The sequence below is a fragment of the Poeciliopsis prolifica genome, unplaced genomic scaffold, assembly GCF_027474105.1.
Source record: "Poeciliopsis prolifica strain line A6 unplaced genomic scaffold, Auburn_PproV2 SCAFFOLD053, whole genome shotgun sequence".
Classification (NCBI taxonomy): Eukaryota; Metazoa; Chordata; class Actinopteri; order Cyprinodontiformes; family Poeciliidae; genus Poeciliopsis; species Poeciliopsis prolifica.
This window is the reverse complement of record NW_026562428.1, coordinates 752433-770464: the sequence shown is the minus strand read 5'-3', so window position 1 is coordinate 770464 and position 18032 is coordinate 752433. Positions and strand designations below refer to the sequence as shown.

At 41.7% G+C, this 18032-nt stretch overlaps 3 protein-coding genes and 1 non-coding gene across 5 annotated transcripts; 1 reads left to right on the top strand and 3 right to left on the bottom strand.

Moving 5' to 3' along the window:
* Window positions 1–178: 178 nt before the first annotated feature.
* jagn1b (jagunal homolog 1b) lies at window positions 179–2165 on the top strand. The gene is made up of 4 exons (XM_055059257.1): window positions 179–290; window positions 1030–1125; window positions 1222–1294; window positions 1597–2165. The coding sequence occupies exons 2-4, from the start codon at window positions 1037–1039 to the stop codon at window positions 1984–1986; spliced, it is 552 nt and encodes a 183-aa protein (XP_054915232.1). The 5' UTR covers window positions 179–290; window positions 1030–1036; the 3' UTR covers window positions 1987–2165.
* A 65-nt stretch (window positions 2166–2230) lies between these two features.
* On the bottom strand, window positions 2231–8119 carry nfkbiz (nuclear factor of kappa light polypeptide gene enhancer in B-cells inhibitor, zeta). 2 transcript variants are annotated; one of them, XM_055059256.1, is made up of 12 exons: window positions 8059–8119; window positions 7745–7786; window positions 7494–7647; window positions 6570–6661; window positions 6007–6356; window positions 5455–5560; window positions 5236–5382; window positions 4198–4261; window positions 3955–4124; window positions 3447–3557; window positions 3204–3371; window positions 2231–3069 (listed from the first exon to the last, which is right to left on the bottom strand). In XM_055059256.1, exons 3-12 carry the CDS (start codon window positions 7570–7572, stop codon window positions 3031–3033), a joined length of 1326 nt encoding a protein of 441 aa, XP_054915231.1. In that variant the 5' UTR covers window positions 7573–7647; window positions 7745–7786; window positions 8059–8119; the 3' UTR covers window positions 2231–3030. The 2 variants fall into 2 exon arrangements, with proteins under 2 accessions (XP_054915231.1, XP_054915230.1); XM_055059255.1 differs by having other exon boundaries at window positions 5236–5560.
* An 895-nt stretch (window positions 8120–9014) lies between these two features.
* Window positions 9015–17462, bottom strand: LOC129378773 (glycerol kinase-like). The gene is made up of 20 exons (XM_055059266.1): window positions 17232–17462; window positions 16105–16178; window positions 15920–16026; window positions 15455–15532; window positions 15155–15234; window positions 14929–15066; window positions 14716–14825; window positions 14452–14518; window positions 13106–13141; window positions 12958–13025; window positions 12806–12848; window positions 12646–12726; window positions 12255–12333; window positions 12058–12154; window positions 11899–11983; window positions 11696–11816; window positions 11088–11231; window positions 10928–11014; window positions 10218–10304; window positions 9015–9949 (listed from the first exon to the last, which is right to left on the bottom strand). Exons 1-20 carry the CDS (start codon window positions 17283–17285, stop codon window positions 9939–9941), a joined length of 1647 nt encoding a protein of 548 aa, XP_054915241.1. The 5' UTR covers window positions 17286–17462; the 3' UTR covers window positions 9015–9938.
* Window positions 17463–17860: 398 nt separating this feature from the next.
* Window positions 17861–17932, bottom strand: trnae-uuc (transfer RNA glutamic acid (anticodon UUC)). Its single transcript has one exon. It is a non-coding gene; the product is annotated as a tRNA-Glu (tRNA).
* Between the last annotated feature and the right edge of the window lie 100 nt (window positions 17933–18032).

Below are 18032 nucleotides of genomic sequence, written 5' to 3'. Positions count from 1 at the left end.
GTGACAATGAGGAAAGCAAAAACACCTTTACTGTACATTTACAATAATTTGTTTCGTTCCAGTTGTACTTTTTTGTATTACGAATGGCAAACTGGTAAACACTTCCGGCATTTTGGATGTCGGAAGTGACGACACTTGTAAACATGCGCACTAGAACCCTTCTGTGTGACTGAATCCGCAAAGGCATGAAACGTCATACATCCCATGTAGCCTTGCGGTCAGTTAGCTGCACCTTAACTGTTACGCCTGAAACACATATATGCTTTATATAAACACCAAGGCATAACAAGGTAAGGGCCAGTAACGGTGGACTGTGAACGTATATATATATATATATATATATATATGCACGAATACGTGGCAGGTGTTTGAGCTTCGGTGGCTAACGCGTTAGCCAAAGACTCGGTCGCTTCAAGAGCATCATTCCTTTCACTGACGCTTTATTTCGAACTAGTGTAACAATAATGTTTTTGAGAAAAGTTGGACTGAAACGCCTTTTAACACTTTTGAGGATGTTGCACTTAATATTTCAGGAGTAAAATGGGAAAGGCACACAGGCTAACTTAGCATGCTGACACCGAAAAGTGAATGAAACAGCTGCTCGGCTAACGCAGCTAACACAGCTGTATGTAAATTAAACTAAAAGGTTAAACGCCTGGGTTCGTGACACATGCAACAAGTTAAAGTGGCTAACGCTACACATTAGAAGTGAGAACTGGAAAATATTACACAAAGTGGTTTCTTAAGTGTATTTCATTGCTCAGAAATAAAAGGTCAAATCCTTTCGTTGTGGTTTTTTACTTCATTTGTTTAATTTTTCTAAATCGTATAGGCTACTTTTTCCCTAAAAAAGCCACTTATCATTAAGTGCAAGCTCACTTGGCTGTTGGAAGTTTCATTTGCATTAACTTTTTGCAGGTGAGTTTATTTGAATAAGGCATTTGTTCAAACGTTATTTCCCGGAAATTGCTCAAGGCAGGAGCTCAGAGGTTTGGTTAGTTGTCCATTAATTTCCTGTTTTACCTGCAGGTCCACCATGGCTTCTCGAGCGGGTCCCAGGGCGTCTGGTACCGATGGCAGTGACTTCCAGCACAGGGAGCGTGTTGCTTCCCACTACCAGATGAGGTCTGGGCAGTCTCTTCAGCCCTCCCTCCCCCATCTCATTTATTATACAGCTAACTTAGTTTGTTCTAAGCTATGCGTTTTTCTTTTTCAATTCAGTGTTGCCTTGAAGTCCGAAATCCGTAAACTGAACATTGTCCATGTGTTGATCTGGGTGCTGATGGCTGCTCAGGTGAGAACAAACATTAGAGCAGGGGTGGGCAGTCCTGGTTCTCGAGTTCTGGTGTCCTGCAACTCTTAGATGTCTCCCTGGTCCAACACACTTGAATCCAACAGCTGAATCACCTCCCAAGTGCGGTCAGGTTCTCCAGAGTTCTGCTAATGACCTCAATATTTGACTCAGGTGTGTTGAAGTAGAGACATATCTGAAAGTTGCAGGAGACCAGCTCTCGAGACCTGGAGTTGCTCACCCCCGCATTAGAGGACGTCTTATTTCGCAGCAAGCAGAGTCTCACTGTGTTCTGATGTTTCCAGGTAACTGTAAGCCAGCTGAGTCTGGTGTCTCACAAGGTAGTTGCCTCTCCGTATCAGTGGGAGTACCCCTATCTTCTGAGCATAGTCCCCACAGTCTTCAGCTTCCTGGCGTTGCCGCGGAACAACATCAGCTACCTGGTGATCTCCATGATCACCGCCGGGCTCTTCTGCGTGGCGCCGCTCATCTACGGCGGCATGGAGATGTTCCCTGTGGCCCAGCAGCTGTACCGACACGGCAAGGCGTACCGCTTCATCTTTGGCTTCTCCGCCGTGTCCGTGATGTACCTCGTCATCGTCATTTCTGTGCAGGTGCACGCCTGGCAGATCTACTACAGCAAGAAGCTGCTGGACCAGTGGTTCACCACCACACAGGACAAGAAGAAGAAATGACTTCAGCTTTGCTGGCTGAGGAGACTTTGAGATGCTCTTGTGCAGCATCATTTTCTATATTTATTTTGACAGTGATTTAATTATGCTTCTAAAAATCATTGGACAGTTTGTGATTACTGCTTTCCCCTCCCCCAATGAGTTTTTATGTCATTTCAATGTTAAAAAACTGTTAAAAACAAGTGTTTTTGTTTGAGCCTTGTTATTTTGGGTAAAACTGGATGGAAACACAGGGGGGACAAAAAGGTTTAACAGTTTACAAAGAATTTATTTGCATTTTACATCACCTCACAGCCATACAAAATCAATACTTATTAACTGCAAAATAAAACCCACCATATTTCCCACATCCAGTGACTTGATTCATATTTGACCAAAAACCATAAATGTTAAGTACAGGTAATATTCTAAAGTTTATAATGAAATGAATCCTCCACCAATATCACAAAAATCACATTAAACTCCCAACCACCAAAATCCTACACTAATCCTAGGGCCAAACTTAAGATTTATTTTTCTATTCTAAATTAAGTCATATAGTTAGGGATATATATATATATAGGAAAAAAGCTTAATTATCAGTTTCAGAGAAAGCCTTTAGTTCTTTCTCTGAAAGGGAAACAATTGATTCTACCAACCATTTGATGTTTCCTTATTTGTAAAACCAATTCAAAAGGATAACTTCAATAGCTCAACAGGAATGTTTCTTGATTTTTCATGGAAGAGTTCTCAAAATTGCTTAATTCTTCTAATATGACTTTATTCCCTTATTTTTCCTAATAAAATGAATCTGTAGCTAAGAGCTGAATATGCTTTTGATTTCCAGCAGAAGTTTCACCGCCATAAATGGAGCCAACATTCAGACACCCATTGATGAACTTTAGCTCACCCACTTCATAGGACAGACCCCTCCAAAAAAATATATACACATTACATAGTAACGAACGCATGGGAGTGTTTCACTGAAACAACAATCATCTGCCTTTTCTGGGCAAATTTCCAATACATAAAGCTGACTGTCTGACTGACAGTGTTCTGGAGTTTTACTTAAACTTGACCGTACTTCCCTTTGAGGATCTGCCGCACCTGCAAAACACAAGAAAACTCATCGCTGTAAGGACTCTGTTTTGATCATACACAAGGTGTTTCTACAAAAATAATGAGACAGAATATTGTAATGGTGTCTGTGTTGCGTGACTGAAATCCTCTCAGGCGTTTACCTTTTCACCGACGGATCCTTCAGGCACCAGCTGACATGGCAGCTCGTTCTCGAAATTCCTCATCCCGGGATCGGCGCCCTTCCTCATCAGCAGCTTCACGGCCTCCACCTGGTTTCTGTAATTTTGCAGCGAGCTGACGATGTGCAGGGCCGAGTTTCCGCTGAACGTCTGACACGAAGGAGAAAAGGCGTCATTTCATGACTGGTGCTTGTAGGACTTTGTGTCCCTTCATTTTGTGCTTACCTTCACGTTTACAGCAGCGAGAGACATTGGCTGTTCAAGAAAAAGGTGGAGCAGCTCAATATTCGCCTCCTCGGCAGCCATGTGAAGGCAAGTCCTTCCACTTTTCAGATCCTTCAGGCATAAAGAAAGCAGATTTAGCTGTTTCTACATCATTACAGTCGAGTTCTGCGATCTTTGTGATTCTGCGAATTCTTCTGTTTTGTTTTTGTTTGTCATCACTCGTTTTAGATTGTAACAACTGTTATAAACCATAAATTCTGTTTTTGTGCCCAAAAAGCTGATGCGCACTTGTGTTGTGCAGCAGGGCCATGAGTCAGGAAGCTGGCCTCTGAATCACTTAAAGATTCACGCGTCCTAGTCAAAGTCCCAATGAAGATCACTTTCAACTCTTCGATTTCAGAACAAGTGCGCGACACAAAGAAGAGCCAACGGATTTCTCAACAGTGACACGATGACGACTCAGCAGACATTAAAATTTAGGTGACAAAAAAACATCTGCAATACTTACTTTTGTCCCGTAGGAGGCGCCCATGTGCATCAAAGCCCTGACACACTCCACATACCTCCGCCTCCTCAGGGCCAGTTCTGAGATCATGAATGGACAAGGGTTTTCCAGGTGCCTCACTTCCTTGACGACGGCGTTGTGAGCCAGAACCGCAGCGTGAAGCGGAGTCAAACCTTCGAGTCACGACAGATCCAGTCATATTTCACAATACCTCCAAGAAAATATGCACCGGATCAAGATTCTCACCGTCATAGTTGAACATTTCAACATCGACCGATGGGCCGCGCCCTGCCAGGGTTTTGCAGATGCTCTGCGGAGAGGAAGTTGATCAGGATTTTTTTTTTCCACATCAGCACTCAAAGGTCATTTATTCACAGAGTTCAGTTAGACATTAACAAAGAGCTGCAGGGGACGGTTTTGCATTTTCCACTCAAGCCGGGTTTCCTCGTAGCAGTTTCATGCAGATCTAAATCAGGTGTTGCACAAACAGATCTGACGACAGATCTGTTTGTTGCTTTGTTTAGGCCGTTTATAGCCCAGTCATCTGTGGACGGACGTATCCTGAACATGTTCCACTCTCACCAGGAAGTCTGAACGCCATGAAAGACGAATCCATCTCACGCTACACTTTTAATATTTGCAGTTTTAATTGGAATCATCGGCTGATCACTTTGGGATCTAAATTTCCTAAAACGCGTTTCAATCCAGAGATCATTAACTTGGACCGTTAAAACTCGTTACGCCTATTTGCATGAACTTTGACCTGTAAAATCAGGTCATGACCTGAACTGAATGTTTATCTAACTAGCTGTAAAACCTTCAGCTTTTATTTATGAAGTTAATAAGGCTTTTTATCACTTAGGTCGAGGAAAAAAAAAACGTTTCATGAAGAGACATCCATTAAAAACAGTTATTTCAACATAACCCCGCTGTCATGGCAACCTCTCGTGAGGTGTTCAGGTGTCATCAGAGGTAAACAGCTCAGATTTGCATGATGAGACAGCAGCCAAAGCAAGCAGGTCTCTGTTTATTGTGCTCTCATTTCCTGGTTTATTCGATCGCACAGCGATGGGTTCCATTTTGGCACGAAGGTTCCACCCTGACCCAGTCGAGCCAAAACAAAATCGCAGATGTAGGTGGAGCAAATACCTTCTGATTATTGCATCAAATCTCCAAGTTTACTTATGGAACGTTTTAGCAAGTGGAATTAGCCGAAATTTCTTTTTCTTTAAAAAGCAATGCAGTTATCAGTTTATTCAACTGATTGAGTTACTAAAGAATTACCTGGAGGCTGAGGTAGTGGCCTTTCTCTGCACACACATGCAGAGGAGAGCGCCCCCACAGGTCCCTGACGTTGATCTGCGCTCCGTGACTTAGAAGGTCAGAAATGATCAGGTGCTGATTGGTGGCCACCGCGATCTGGAGAGCCGTCTGAAAACACAACATCAGTCCTGCTTCGTTTGACATGAACCTGAACAGACGAGGTCGTGACGGCGGCCGTACCTGCCCGTTGTGTTCTTTCACGTCCAGGGAGCCGAACCGAGCCATTTTCGCAGCGAGGACGTAAGAGAGGGCTCGCCTGCCTTGAGCCACCGCTATGTGAAGAAATCTACACCGCAAACAGTTGAGAGTTTATCAAAAGTTGAGAGTTTCATCTTTGATAGGAGATTCAAAAATGTGTCTTTTCAGCTTCACCTAACTTTGATTAAATCAACCTGGGATTTCATCTGAACAAACGTCTTTCAGTTTATGATATGTTCTGCAGCAATGCTTCAATTAAAGAATCTGTACAATTTCAAGGGACGGTCCCAGCCACACGGAAGTTAGGTTTGGCGTTCCACAAGGCAGCCATCCAGGCCCACTGATGCCATCCGTCGCTGTTTCTTGTTTGATTTATTTAGGCGTGTCGGGAGACAAGCTCAAAGCACTATGCCCTTCTACGCAAGTGACAGACTGATAAGGACTTGGACTAGATCCATATTCTTGTTCCTGGTTATGAATTGTGGCAGCATAAGATTGTTTTATTAACTTGTTTTAGTGCTAATTTGTACGTACGTGTCACCATCCGAGTCCTGCATGCAGAGCTGCTCTGGAGACAGACCTTCAGCCTTCTTGGCTTCTTGTTGTATCTGCCAGTGAAACAGAGTCATCTTCCCTCCAGAGGCCGGGACGTCGTGCTCCTGAGCGGGAGGCTGCACAGGCTGCGGCGTTTCCTGCAGCCCCATGACGGCATTCTCCGGGAGGGCTGGGACGAAGCAGGCGGCAGGGTTCAGGTGGAGAGATGTCGGAGAGGTCGCCATTTGAGGACTCATGTCTGCGCCGATGGGTTCGTATTTGGGAGACTTTAATTTAGGCTCTGAGTTCCATTTCTGCTCCGAGTTCCATTTCTGCTCCGAGTTCCATTGCTGAAAGAAAACCAGACCTAAGATGTCATGAACTCATAAAAGACGCGATCCTGTGGGAATAGAAAGTATGAACACACCCTTTAAATCTGCATAACTATCTGCAGAAATTGTTTTCTGTTCCTACTTCCTTCAGCTGTTCTTCCTCATACATTAGCAACTTCAATATTTCCTTATAGCTCAAGTAAAGCTGCATAATGAAGTCATGCAACTAACCTGCCGTCTCATCATTAGCAGCTCCTTTACAGTGGTCGTCCTGTGCAGATGCTGCAGGGATGCTTGTGGTTTAGCATCAAATATCATGCAACCTGAAAAACGACACATAAGGTATAACAGTTAAACACTGGATGTTGAAACTTTTACTTCATACTATTTTTCTCAAGGATTTAAGACTACTGTTATAATTCAACATTAATAATTAAAATGATACCTTTTGTCACACTGGCTGATGTCACGTCTCAAATGATAATCATACAGTCAACATATGCAACAATTTCTGTCCTGAACTTTTCCTCCCAAACAGCTTGAGTAATGATTACATGAGTTAATTACTGACTTCTGTCTGACCCTTAAAAGCTTAACTAGGACCTTTGGCTAATTTGACCAAACGGTCACTTGACTGTAATTTTAATGAGTAACACTGGCGCACAAGAGAACAAAACTTCTCAAAATGGCGTCGACTCTGTCTTTTGATGTGCTTAATATACGTCTAACTGAACAAATTATATGTTTGGTAGATAAGGTGTTACTTCAATTTACACGCCACTTCATACTTTTACCCGTGTTTGGCCAGTGGCAGGTGCTAATTTCCACCTCTACCCAGGGGCCAAAATCAGCCCGGGGGCCATGAATGTATTTTGGACACCTCTGTTGGGGGCATTAGGCAAAACCTATACAAGCGTGCTATTTGCTATGTGAGCTCTTACAAGTTTGGGAATTTGGACAAAAGAAAAAAAACAAATACATAAACCACATTAAACATGAGGCAAAACAATTTACCTGCAAAAATATAAATATAATAAAATATTTGCAGAGTTTTATCATATCAACTTCAAAAATAATAACAGAAGGCATTAAAAATACATATAATATACATTTTGATTTAACATGAAGTTCCTATAAGAGCTTCTACAAACGCACCTTCAGTGTTGGGGCTGAATTTGAAGGAGGCTGACAGAACCTGACCTGCCATCAACGCACTTCCTCCATGATCCAACATGCTGGCAGTTTTATTGAGGTCGTCTAAAAAAAAAAAAGAAGAAGCAGTGCTTCTTGTTTCCCACTGGTCCCACACCTGGAAGGCAACACCAAGCACTGAATGTTAACTCCGAGGCGATGAACACAAGATCAAAAATGAGGAACAACTGTCACACAACCTCTGGCACACACACCTGGGCCGACTTCCTGGTTTGCAGAAGGATCAAGTAGCTCAGCTGCGCATTTAAAGTGAGATAAATCTTATAAATGCACATCCATAAAAGCTTATTTACATGAAACAAAGCAGAACTAATATAAAACTCCAATAAAAACTGTTCCAAGTATTTCCCCATAGTCAAAAGAGACGCTCAAGATCATTTTACATGCAAAAAGGTTGAATTGTTTGCACACAAGGTAATTGAAAAGCACACAGATGAAATGACTTTATGGTTAAAGTGTTTTTCTTAAGGAAATTGTTCCTAAACTAAATGAATAATTGTGAACCTACCTGTATGGCTCAGTCTCCCTCTGAATCAGCAGTGCAACACAAGCAGCTGACTGGTTCTAACATGACAGTGAGAGAAGTGAAAAGTTTTATTGAGCTGTTGGGAGAAACTCCTCCTCCCAGCCAACCGGTCCTCCTGTAGAGGGGATTTCCCCTCCCACCTCACAGGTGGAGCTCACCTGAACTGAACAACAAAACTTAAGATGTTTGGAGAACCTGGAGATTCAGACGTTTTTTTCTTAAAGGGTAGAAAATATATTTTAACATTGAAATTTCGTACATATTTCTCTTTTACCTCCCTAATCTCTCTTACTTTTGGTATAGGTATGTTTTTTCGGCAGCTCTTCATTTTTTTTTCTTCCCAAAATGAAGGGCAATGAAAGAAAGAATGAAGAATGAAAGAATGAAGAAAATCTTATTTGGAGTTGAGAAATTTCAATACAAAATGAAAATAAAATCTCTACCAGACTAGTATCGATCCAATGCGAATGTCGAATCAGTATTTCTTTTACTGATATTTTGGATCAATTCAGCCAGTTAGTGATAGAACTGAGATTGTTTCAAATGTTCCAAATCTTTCCTGTTATGAACAGCAGTTGATACTTTACTGCATCTACTATCTGTGATAGAAGTAAGTTTGGTCAAGTAGCTTATGAATATCAACACACCGTCATATTTAAGGTGCTGTTTTCTTGTCTTTCCCATTTTGCATGTTCAATTCAGCGTTGATGTGGATAAGTCAACCAGTGTACGGAGATCATGTGTCTTATTTGAAGGCTTTATCTGCTTCTCTTTTTCTCTAAAAGCAGTGGGCCGCTGCGTTTTGTCAGGTTAGGGTCAGGGGTTACCCTCACCCTAAAATGAGAAAATGGTTTAATTTGGGGATTTTTTTTTATCGCAGCAAGAAAATTAAGGCGAATTTATTTGTCACACACACACAACAAACAGCACAGACTCAATTTAAAAAGACTTCACAGTTTTAATAAATTACAGCGTGAATTTACATGACGTAAACGCACACATACACACACAAACAAAAACATACACCTCTTTGTTCTGGCACCGAGCAGAAGAAGCACCGGCCCGTCATAAAGTCCGCACAGATGAGGAGCAGGATGGGCGACGTGAATACTGACAAATTCAACTCCTCAACCTGAACCGAAGGGAAAGGAAGTCCCAGTTTTACAGTAAAATATTTCCTCAAGCGTAGGCTTTTATTCAAATGACTGAATACATCAACATCTTCTCCCACCATCCTGCGGCCCTACAGTTCCGATGTGTGGGCAGAGTTTGCATGTTCTCACAGCGTCCGACCTGCATGTTTTCACTTCAAGGTTTCAGGCTTGCGAAACGTTTCAGCTGTGGGATTTATGTGACAGTTTCTGTACGAGTTTCGCTACATTTTTTTTTTTCCCCCACGGAGCTTCACCTCTACAAAAAGCCTCAAGTTTATCCAAACGCTTCCTTCCCTTTTGCTGCACACATTTGAACGTGTTGACACGCTGCTCGTACCAGACTGAAGAATTAATTAAAGTGCTCTAAAAAAATAAAAATAAAAATCACTAGTGAGCCCCCAGAGCACAAAACGTCCAGGAGAACAGTGACATGACAATCCATACTTCAAGAACATTAGTTTTAGTTTTAGTTAGTTTCCACAATAAATAAGTCTAAAATTCCTATCTACATTGTAAAAAAAACCCTGGCTAAATTAGTCTTCTTCATGCCGATGTGGTCTAATCTGCTAGAGATATAGAAAGTAGAATAAAAAAATTGTTTTCTGTTCAGAGCGGTCTGGATTCTTTATTCTCCTGGAATGGTTTGGGAGCAAAGAGTGCAAAAAGGAGGAGCTGGGTGTTGGTTTCTGTGGCGCGCCTCCCCTGGGTCTACAGGCGACCTGAAATCAGATTGAGACACGACAGAACAGGTTTCAGAGTCAACAGGGGATCGTGTTTCAGCTAGAGCGTTGTTAGGTGATTAAACGTTATCTCGGGTGGAACAAAAATTGAGACGTTGACAAATGATTGACATCTTTTTTCCAAACGAATCCTCGAAAACAGCCGGCTTAAGGTACGACCGAGACGCTGGAAACTTTCAAGTTTATCATCAGGTTGATCGTTTTGAGAGTTTGAAAAAGTTGCGTTTGCACCAACAGATTGACTGACCTGCGAGATATTTGGCCCCAACCAACATCAGCATGCTGCCAATGATGTAGAATCCCAGCGGGATACTGCTGAAGATACTCGCTCCCTCTGTCAGAGAACAGGGAGAACATTAGCCAACAGCTGCAGTCACACATTTACATCCTGACTCATTGTTTGTTGGAGCAGTTTGTTCCTCAGAGTGGCAGAGTTATATAGAACAACTTCAAATCTCCCTCAAAACAAGAAGGGATCCACTGATTTGAACGGAGTTAAGGTCGGAGTCGGTCCTGCCTGGTTTCATGTGATGATTTTGATCTGAGGCCAAAACGGAAACGATAGGAAGTAAATCTCTAAGACGTGAGCCCAGATTGCCCTTCCAGTGTGTTCCAACCTGGTGAAATGTTTCATGAGTCAACTCAGTGCTTTTCTGTTGACTAATAAACGCATATTGGCTCAAATTAGCAGAGAGGTTCGCTTCAGCCCCTCCAGCCTCCACAAACCGTCCTGTGTGTTTCTGACAGCTGGAATGAAGGAATAAATGAGCTCAACAGCTTATCTTCAGCTTATGCAGAGGCGTATTAATAACGCAGGACCAGCCAGACCAGATCTGGAAATGATGATCTAAGCAGATTATTTGGAAATACAGGGAGGGACGTTTTGGTGTGGCAAGTGGAAACACTGGAAAAGCACCCCGAGTTATTGGCTGAAAACATACAAATATTTGTACTCACTGCTCTCAGAGTCCATATTGTGCGTGGTCTCCCAGTTCATGGATCTCCTCACGGCTTGTTTCCACCTCGCGTAGCGAAACTCGCTCTCTGCGTGCCACAATCACAGCCGCATCAACCCGACCGTGTTCGGACGTGGGATTTTTTATTTTTATTTTTTTACCTTCCAGTTTGATCTGGGGCTCGAACCGTTCTGACGTGACGGCACTCAGGTCCTCTGGCTCCAGGCTCCACACCCTCACGCCCTCGGCCGCGCCCGCCGCCATGGCCGCCCCCAGAGCCGTGGTCTCCGGCATGGTCGGCTTCACTGCCAGCAACACAAGGTGGAGAGTTTACATTCAGTAAACACATATTTGAAAACTTTGGATTTTCTAGATTGTTTCTTCTTTCTGTTTTCTACCAAAGAAAAATATAATATACATTTTTAAAATCGCCATTGGCCAAAATCGGAATCAGCACATCAGGTTTTTTTAAGAACTGATGATCGGCCAGAAAACAGCAATCTACTAGACGGTCCGAATACTTTTTCTGTTCTAATAAATATGGACACAGTCTTTAAGTTAAGATTGTTTCCAGTTAGGATAAAATGAGCTGAAGAAGCAGATTTGATTTTGTCCAATGATCATCTAAACGAGGGCCAGATGTGCAACAGCAGCTAAAGCTGCTTCTATAAAGCATCGACTCAGTGGGGATGAATTCAGAATTCCTCTGTATCCTGTGCTGATAATATATCCACATCCTGCAGCTGTTTTCCTCCTGAGTTTCCCTCACCAACAGAAATGCAGAGAATGTCGGCCTGCAGTTGCATCAGCAGCTTGTTGGTTGTCATTCCTCCGTCGACCTGCAGCTGAGTGAGAGGGATGCCACTGTCCTGATTCATGGCGTCCAGGATCTGCGTCCAGACATAGATCATTTCTCTTATTAATTCTTTTTTTTTCACACTTTCTGAGAAGATTTTTCAGGCCGAGCCCTACCTCCCGTGTTTGGAAGCAGACGGCTTCCAGTGCGGCAAAGGCCAAGTGGTTCTTGTTGGTGAACTGAGTCAACCCACAAATGATCCTATGGAGTAAACGTCTGAAGTCAGAATAATGTCGCTTTATCGCGCTGCGCCGTAAACAAGGTGTTGCTCTTACCCTCTGGCGCTGGGCTCCCAGTACGGAGCGTAGAGCCCGGAAAACGCAGGAACAAAATAACAACCGTAGGAGGTGCCGACCGATCCGGCCAACTTCTCTGCAGACACGAGGAAATGAAAGCAGAAAGCAAAACTATACATCTAAAGCGACGCAACAATGTAAAAAAAAAAGTTGCAGTCGATTGATGGAGGAAGTACCGAGCTCATCGGATGACTTGATGATTCCAAGGTTGTCCCGCAGCCAGCGAACCATGGCTCCAGCAATGGCCACAGATCCCTGGGCAGCAAGACGACAGGAGAAAAATAAAAAAGTCTCATATTTCAAAATAACCACAATTTTATTGCTATTTTTAGGTTTTAAAATAGATACATTTATGTTGTGATATCACAATATTTTTGTGGTCCTATTGCGATAATGATAAAAATGACAATAATGACTTAATATTTCTTTTTTAGGTAACTTTGTGTATGCCTGTGAGATTCTAACAATTAATATGCTTCTTTCTGACCCCATTAACACCGTAAGTGTAATTTCTGTCACTAAATTGCACACATCAAACATGACAAGAGTTCAGAAATGTTACTGTACCTCCAGGGCGTAATAGGTGGGTTTGTCCCGGCCCATTTTGTAAGCGATCGTCGTCAGCAGACCGTTGTTGGACATGACAGGCTGCAAGTCGACACATCACTGCAGTTTATGCACTTTTTTTTTCTTTTCTTGGGTTTGTGTGAAATCAAAACTAAATTACCTTTGTTCCAGTGTTTCGCAGGAGAAAACATCCAGTTCCATACCTGAAGGAATAACGGAGGTAAAGTGTTGCTGGATTTCTAATGGCAGGATGGACGTTCATTTAAAAGACAATTTACTGAAAAACCCAGCAGGGCTAAAGAAAGCTCATACGTGTTTTTGACACTTCCATCTTGAAAACACATCTGACCAACGAGAGCAGCTGACTGGTCACCAAGACACTGGTTCAAAAGAAACATTGTAGTTTAAATAATTGCAAGTATGCATGAATATTTTGAATTTAAAAAAATGACAGACTTACCCCGGAGATGGGAACGCCTGTCAGGGCCCCGGCTTTCTGTCACGGAGAAAAACAAATCCATGAGATTCAAATCCAGCTTTTCATTTGCAATCAAAACTGAAATCCATTTTCACTTAAATCTGAGTTTCATCTCCAATTAATTTCGGAGGAGAATTGAAATGTACACAGACTGTGTCTGAATTTGAAACTTCAACTCAAATCCAGCATTTGGTTCTGGTCTTATTGACCCGATCCCCTCAACGTATAGTTCAACTCTTTACAATTGAAATGAAATGGAAAAAAGTCAACACATCTTAAACAACGTTATAACAAGTCTAAACATGGTGAATAAACAAGCTCAGGCGTAGGAAAATAAATCACTTGTTATCTGACTAAACAAAGTCAAATAACAGGAAAGCAGCCGACTTCTACCGACAGATAGAAGGGTGAATCTTTGTTAAATAAAGTCGTCACTCCCACATGCACAAGAGGATTAGAGGTTTACACAACGTGAAAGGAAAACTGTGAAGAGATGAAGGAGAGGTGTGTGAAGGACGACCAGCAGAGCAGTCAACAGCGACAGCCACCATTCCAAACAATCCCAACAGCTGAAACGGATCCAGGGTTAGTCTCATAGTAAGAGTCGAGTTTTAACAAATACAGAGTCATCAAGATGATTATTCTTATTTTTATTCAATTTAGTTGGTTCCCTAAAGATTTAAGGAAAAGAAATGGTTCATTTCAGCAAAATTGGACTTTAATATCTTACATGTTTAAGTTTAAGTCAAATATTAATATGTAATATTTCAATCAATTGTACATTTTTAAAATATTTTCCATCTGAAACATTTATGTAAAATACTAAAATATTTCTATTAATAAATACAGCATCAGTGCAGACTTGAAGTCTGAACTATCAAACAAATATTTGCAAATAAGTTCATTAAATAACATTAAAATCAAAGTGACAAAACAGATTTTTAATCTTCAAAAAAATTTAATACCGTTTGGAAACACTAAATCTTTAAGGTGCAGACCTTTCCTCCACATTTGGAGTTTTGGAATGGTGGATTTATTTGCCGGCAACGGAAAAGCCAAATGGGTTACATGGTGAGTGAAAGAGTGAGGATGAGTTAACACTTACCCAACAAGAGCTTATTTTCTAACAGTGAGAAAAACAGAGATAATTGCACAAAAGATGCCTAAAAGAATTTATCACTCAAACCTTCATGCACTTCAGAAACAACCTGAAAAACATTTCTTACACAAAACTAAAAGATAAAACCTGCGATGTTATGCGTCATTTCACTTCAGAATCAGTAATATTTTATTTTTAGAATTGAACTGCACAAAGAAAGTCGTCTTACCATCAGGCCGTATATTTCCGATGAGCTCCTCACTTTTGGCAAGATGTGCATAGGAACACCAAAATATCTAAAAAAGTCAACCAAGGAAAGAAATAATTAGGAGAACGTTCTGTGCTCTGGAAGTCCTTTGTAGGATTAGGATTAGGATTAGGGTAAAAATAATAGTTTTTACAGTTGTGTTCCAGAAGTTTTTTATAAAAAACATAAATGTACACAAAATAAACATGATAAAATAAAAATTAAAATCAAGTGCAGGAGCCATACTTGCAAAGTTCAGTGTCCCAGGCCATTGTGTGAATATTAAACAGCATGGTTCTGCTGGCGTTTGTCACATCCGTGCAATGGATCCCGTCTGTTTTCCCCCCTGTCAAACACTGTTAGGAAGACATTTGAAAGCTTTAAACATCGTTCCATCTACTCATTTTACAACTTCCACCAATCTCTACAAAAGAGGTGATGCAGGAAATCTGTGAGGACCCAAATAAGCCAGGAGTCTATGGTGCCGAACATGGCGCGGCGAGAAGCCACGGCCTTTTGGACGTCCTCCACATTGTCCAACAGCCAGCGAAGCTTCACTGCGCTGAAGTAGGTGCTGAGCGGGAGACCCGTTTTATGCTGCAGGAAGACAAAATCCCCATTAGATGTACACCGAAACAAACAAAAACAATAAATCACAGGGAAAGAAGTCAAGTCTCAGTCTTACTCGTAAATGGTTTTTGTCCCTTCCTGGAGTTTTGTCTATAAGATGCTCAACCGTTGACTGAGTTCGCAGGTCCAGCCATACTAAACAGGAACGCAAGAAAATCTGATCAACTCGTTGTACATGCAGCTACAAATTATTAGCATGAATTTCGTGTGCTGCTAGTGACGTCTAGTTGAACAATGTTAAAGAATGAGTAGAACCCACATCCCTCAATGGGTGATTATGCCACCCAAACGTTTACAGTCTTCCAAACGCAGTTCAACAGTGTATTAAACAAACGGTTGCTACAGAGATCGGTACCAATGGCGTTGTAGAGAGGCTCCCCGGTCATCTTGTCCCATACTACCGTGGTCTCTCTCTGGTTGGTCACTCCAATAGCTGCAGCAAATTAAACACAGTAATAGCACATGGGAAAACGTCAAACACAATCTGAGCACTGAAGATATTAATAAGTATTAGAAACTTTAAGAATTTGCTTTCGGCTTTGCGACCGGATCAATAAACGACTTCCGATTAACTCTTCTATGTTCTCATTTACGTTTTTCACTAAATGCTCATGTTTATAAAGTAGAAAGAAAGTACATTGTCTTTCATTGCAAGGCTTTATCATCCATCATCAATTTATTCTCACTGGAACTTTATTATAGTAATATTTCAATTGTATTCTGTTATTAATAGGACTTACTCAGACAACTTTATAGTCATAATTCTTTCTTTTTTCTTAGCCTGGTCCTGATACTCGGTCGTGATATATAATTGTTGTACCTTTTATTTTCGACACATCGATGTTGAGCTGTGTGAGTTTTTCACACGTGCGCTCAATGCACTCGTACACCGACTGCAGGATTTCTTTGGGATCCTCCTCCACCCATCTGGACAAGAAGGAAGATGACCGGGACACATTAGTTGGACGAGGTAACATCGGACCGCAGATGAGAGACCGGCCTTACCCTTCCTTCGGAAAGAGCTGCTTGATTTCCACTTGATGATGGCTGAGCAGCTCTGCTGTTTTTGAGTTGAACACCTGGAAAATTGAGAAAATAAATAAATAAATAAAACATGACGTAATTTATAGCTTGCTATTAAATGTACCTACTATGAAAGATCATTTAATTAAAATAGCACTTAAATGATTGGCATTTGAAAACAAAAACCACACAGCCTGTGTCGGACTTCATCGCTGAAACGTCACAGTCAAGACAGTTCAATGTCAAGACAGCGGAGGCGGCATGTCACAGTAACATGTCCTGGATGACAAGCACTGCTTCTCCACCTCTTTTTCTTTTCCCACTGCTCTTTTAAATCTCTATCCGCTTGTGCAGTCAGGGAGTCTGGGATGTGATCCTGCAGCCATGTCATAGTCAAACACTTTACACTACATTCTCTACGCTCCTGTTGAGCCCTTGTGAGAGCTTGGAATTCATCCAACATCCTTCAATCGCAAGTTGCCGATTAGAATTAGAATCCCTTTACTTTCATTGTACGAAAAGCAGAATGTGTCCATCAAGCCTGAACTTGACTTCCATCAAATTCAGGATTGATAGAAGGGATGATTTGAACTTCGTCCTCTCTTCCTTTGCTCCTGCTTTGCATCCATGACGCCTCCTTTTCCACTCCTTTGGGATTTTCTGGCTGCATTTCTGGCATTTATTCTGCTTTTACGATGTTAATCAGCTGCTCCTTGTTGTAAACCACCTTGTTGCTATGGTTATGCATCATAACAAATAAGCAAAGTATAACAAAAGTGTTAAGAAAAAGCAATCCGGCTGCACAGCATCCAGACCTCATATACTTACAATGTAAATCACGACAGCTAACACTTTGGGGTTTTGTTCATTTAAAGGCAATATAATAATAATAGCAATGCCTTCAGAACAGGCACCTATACAAACTACTGTATCTGACAGCTTTCTGTGAGAAACCACATAAGAGAACAAGCTCGCCACGTTCATTTTCTGTTGAACACACCTCCTTTAGCCAGCGTGAAAGCTAAATATATTAGACCGGTCAAGGGCATTTCCAGCTGTGACACATTAAAAGCGACCTCAACGGTTTTCCCTCGCGAGCTCAGCCTTACCAGAAAGCGAGTGGAGCTCGTTCCCTGGTCGATGGCACCAACCAGCGGGCCCATGTTTATCCGGTTCGAGGCAGCCACCGTGGAGCTGTTCTATGGGCCGTCCCGGGAGCCGAAAACCCAATTATCAGTGCGGGTGCGGGACAGTTGTTGCACTATGAAGATTGGGGCGTGCCAGCGCGCGGTCTGCCGCGAGCTTATGACGTGACGGTTTCAGTCGCTCTCAAAAAAGACGTAACCATGGCGTCGTTTACAAAGAAAAATAAATAAATAAAAAATAAAGATTTTTTTTATTTCGCTTTTGTTTTAGATTTTGTGACGTTTTTAGGAGTATCATTAAAAATGTATTGTGTATGATAATTGAATTTTATCATAGTGCGTTTTTTCAATTATTCAGTTGTTTCAGTGCACAAAGTGAAATTGTAAGTTATGTGGAATACGTTGTTGTTATCAAAGGGAAATTAAATATAACTCTTATTAGTGACGATTATTCAGCGAGTTATTATAGAGATGGCTTTACTTCGAAAGTAACGACATGACAGTAATGCCTTAAACTACAATATGTGCATATGCACGAAAGTGCGTCCTGAAGAATGCTGCTGAAAAAGACAATATTCTGTAAAAACTTTGCGTTCCCATACCGGGAGTCGAACCCGGGCCGCCTGGGTGAAAACCAGGAATCCTAACCGCTAGACCATATGGGACTCGCTTATGCCAGCACGGTGACCGTGTAGTTGTTTCCGTATACTCCACCAGGGGGAAGTACTCTATTAATGTTCCCTGATGTCAAACAAACGCGTCAAG

Bases quoted from the DNA above. Each gene is read 5' to 3' on its own strand.
- nfkbiz (XM_055059255.1), bottom strand. From the start codon at position 7,572: ATGTTGGATCATGGAGGAAGTGCGTTGATGGCAGGTCAGGTTCTGTCA. The intron at 6,357-6,569 runs GTTAGTTGCATG...GTTTTCTTTCAG, and splicing joins TGCTAATGATGAGACGGCAG to CAATGGAACTCGGAGCAGAA. The intron at 5,561-6,006 runs GTACGTACAAAT...TTTGCGGTGTAG, and splicing joins CAGGACTCGGATGGTGACAC to ATTTCTTCACATAGCGGTGG.
- jagn1b (XM_055059257.1), top strand. From the start codon at position 1,037: ATGGCTTCTCGAGCGGGTCCCAGGGCGTCTGGTACCGATGGCAGTGAC. The intron at 1,126-1,221 runs GTCTGGGCAGTC...TTTTCAATTCAG, and splicing joins GCTTCCCACTACCAGATGAG to TGTTGCCTTGAAGTCCGAAA. The intron at 1,295-1,596 runs GTGAGAACAAAC...TGATGTTTCCAG, and splicing joins GGGTGCTGATGGCTGCTCAG to GTAACTGTAAGCCAGCTGAG.
- LOC129378773 (XM_055059266.1), bottom strand. From the start codon at position 17,285: ATGGGCCCGCTGGTTGGTGCCATCGACCAGGGAACGAGCTCCACTCGC. The intron at 11,015-11,087 runs GTAAAAAAATAA...TGTGGCACGCAG, and splicing joins GCCCCAGATCAAACTGGAAG to AGAGCGAGTTTCGCTACGCG. The intron at 10,305-10,927 runs GTGAGTACAAAT...GTTCTCTGACAG, and splicing joins CAATATGGACTCTGAGAGCA to AGGGAGCGAGTATCTTCAGC.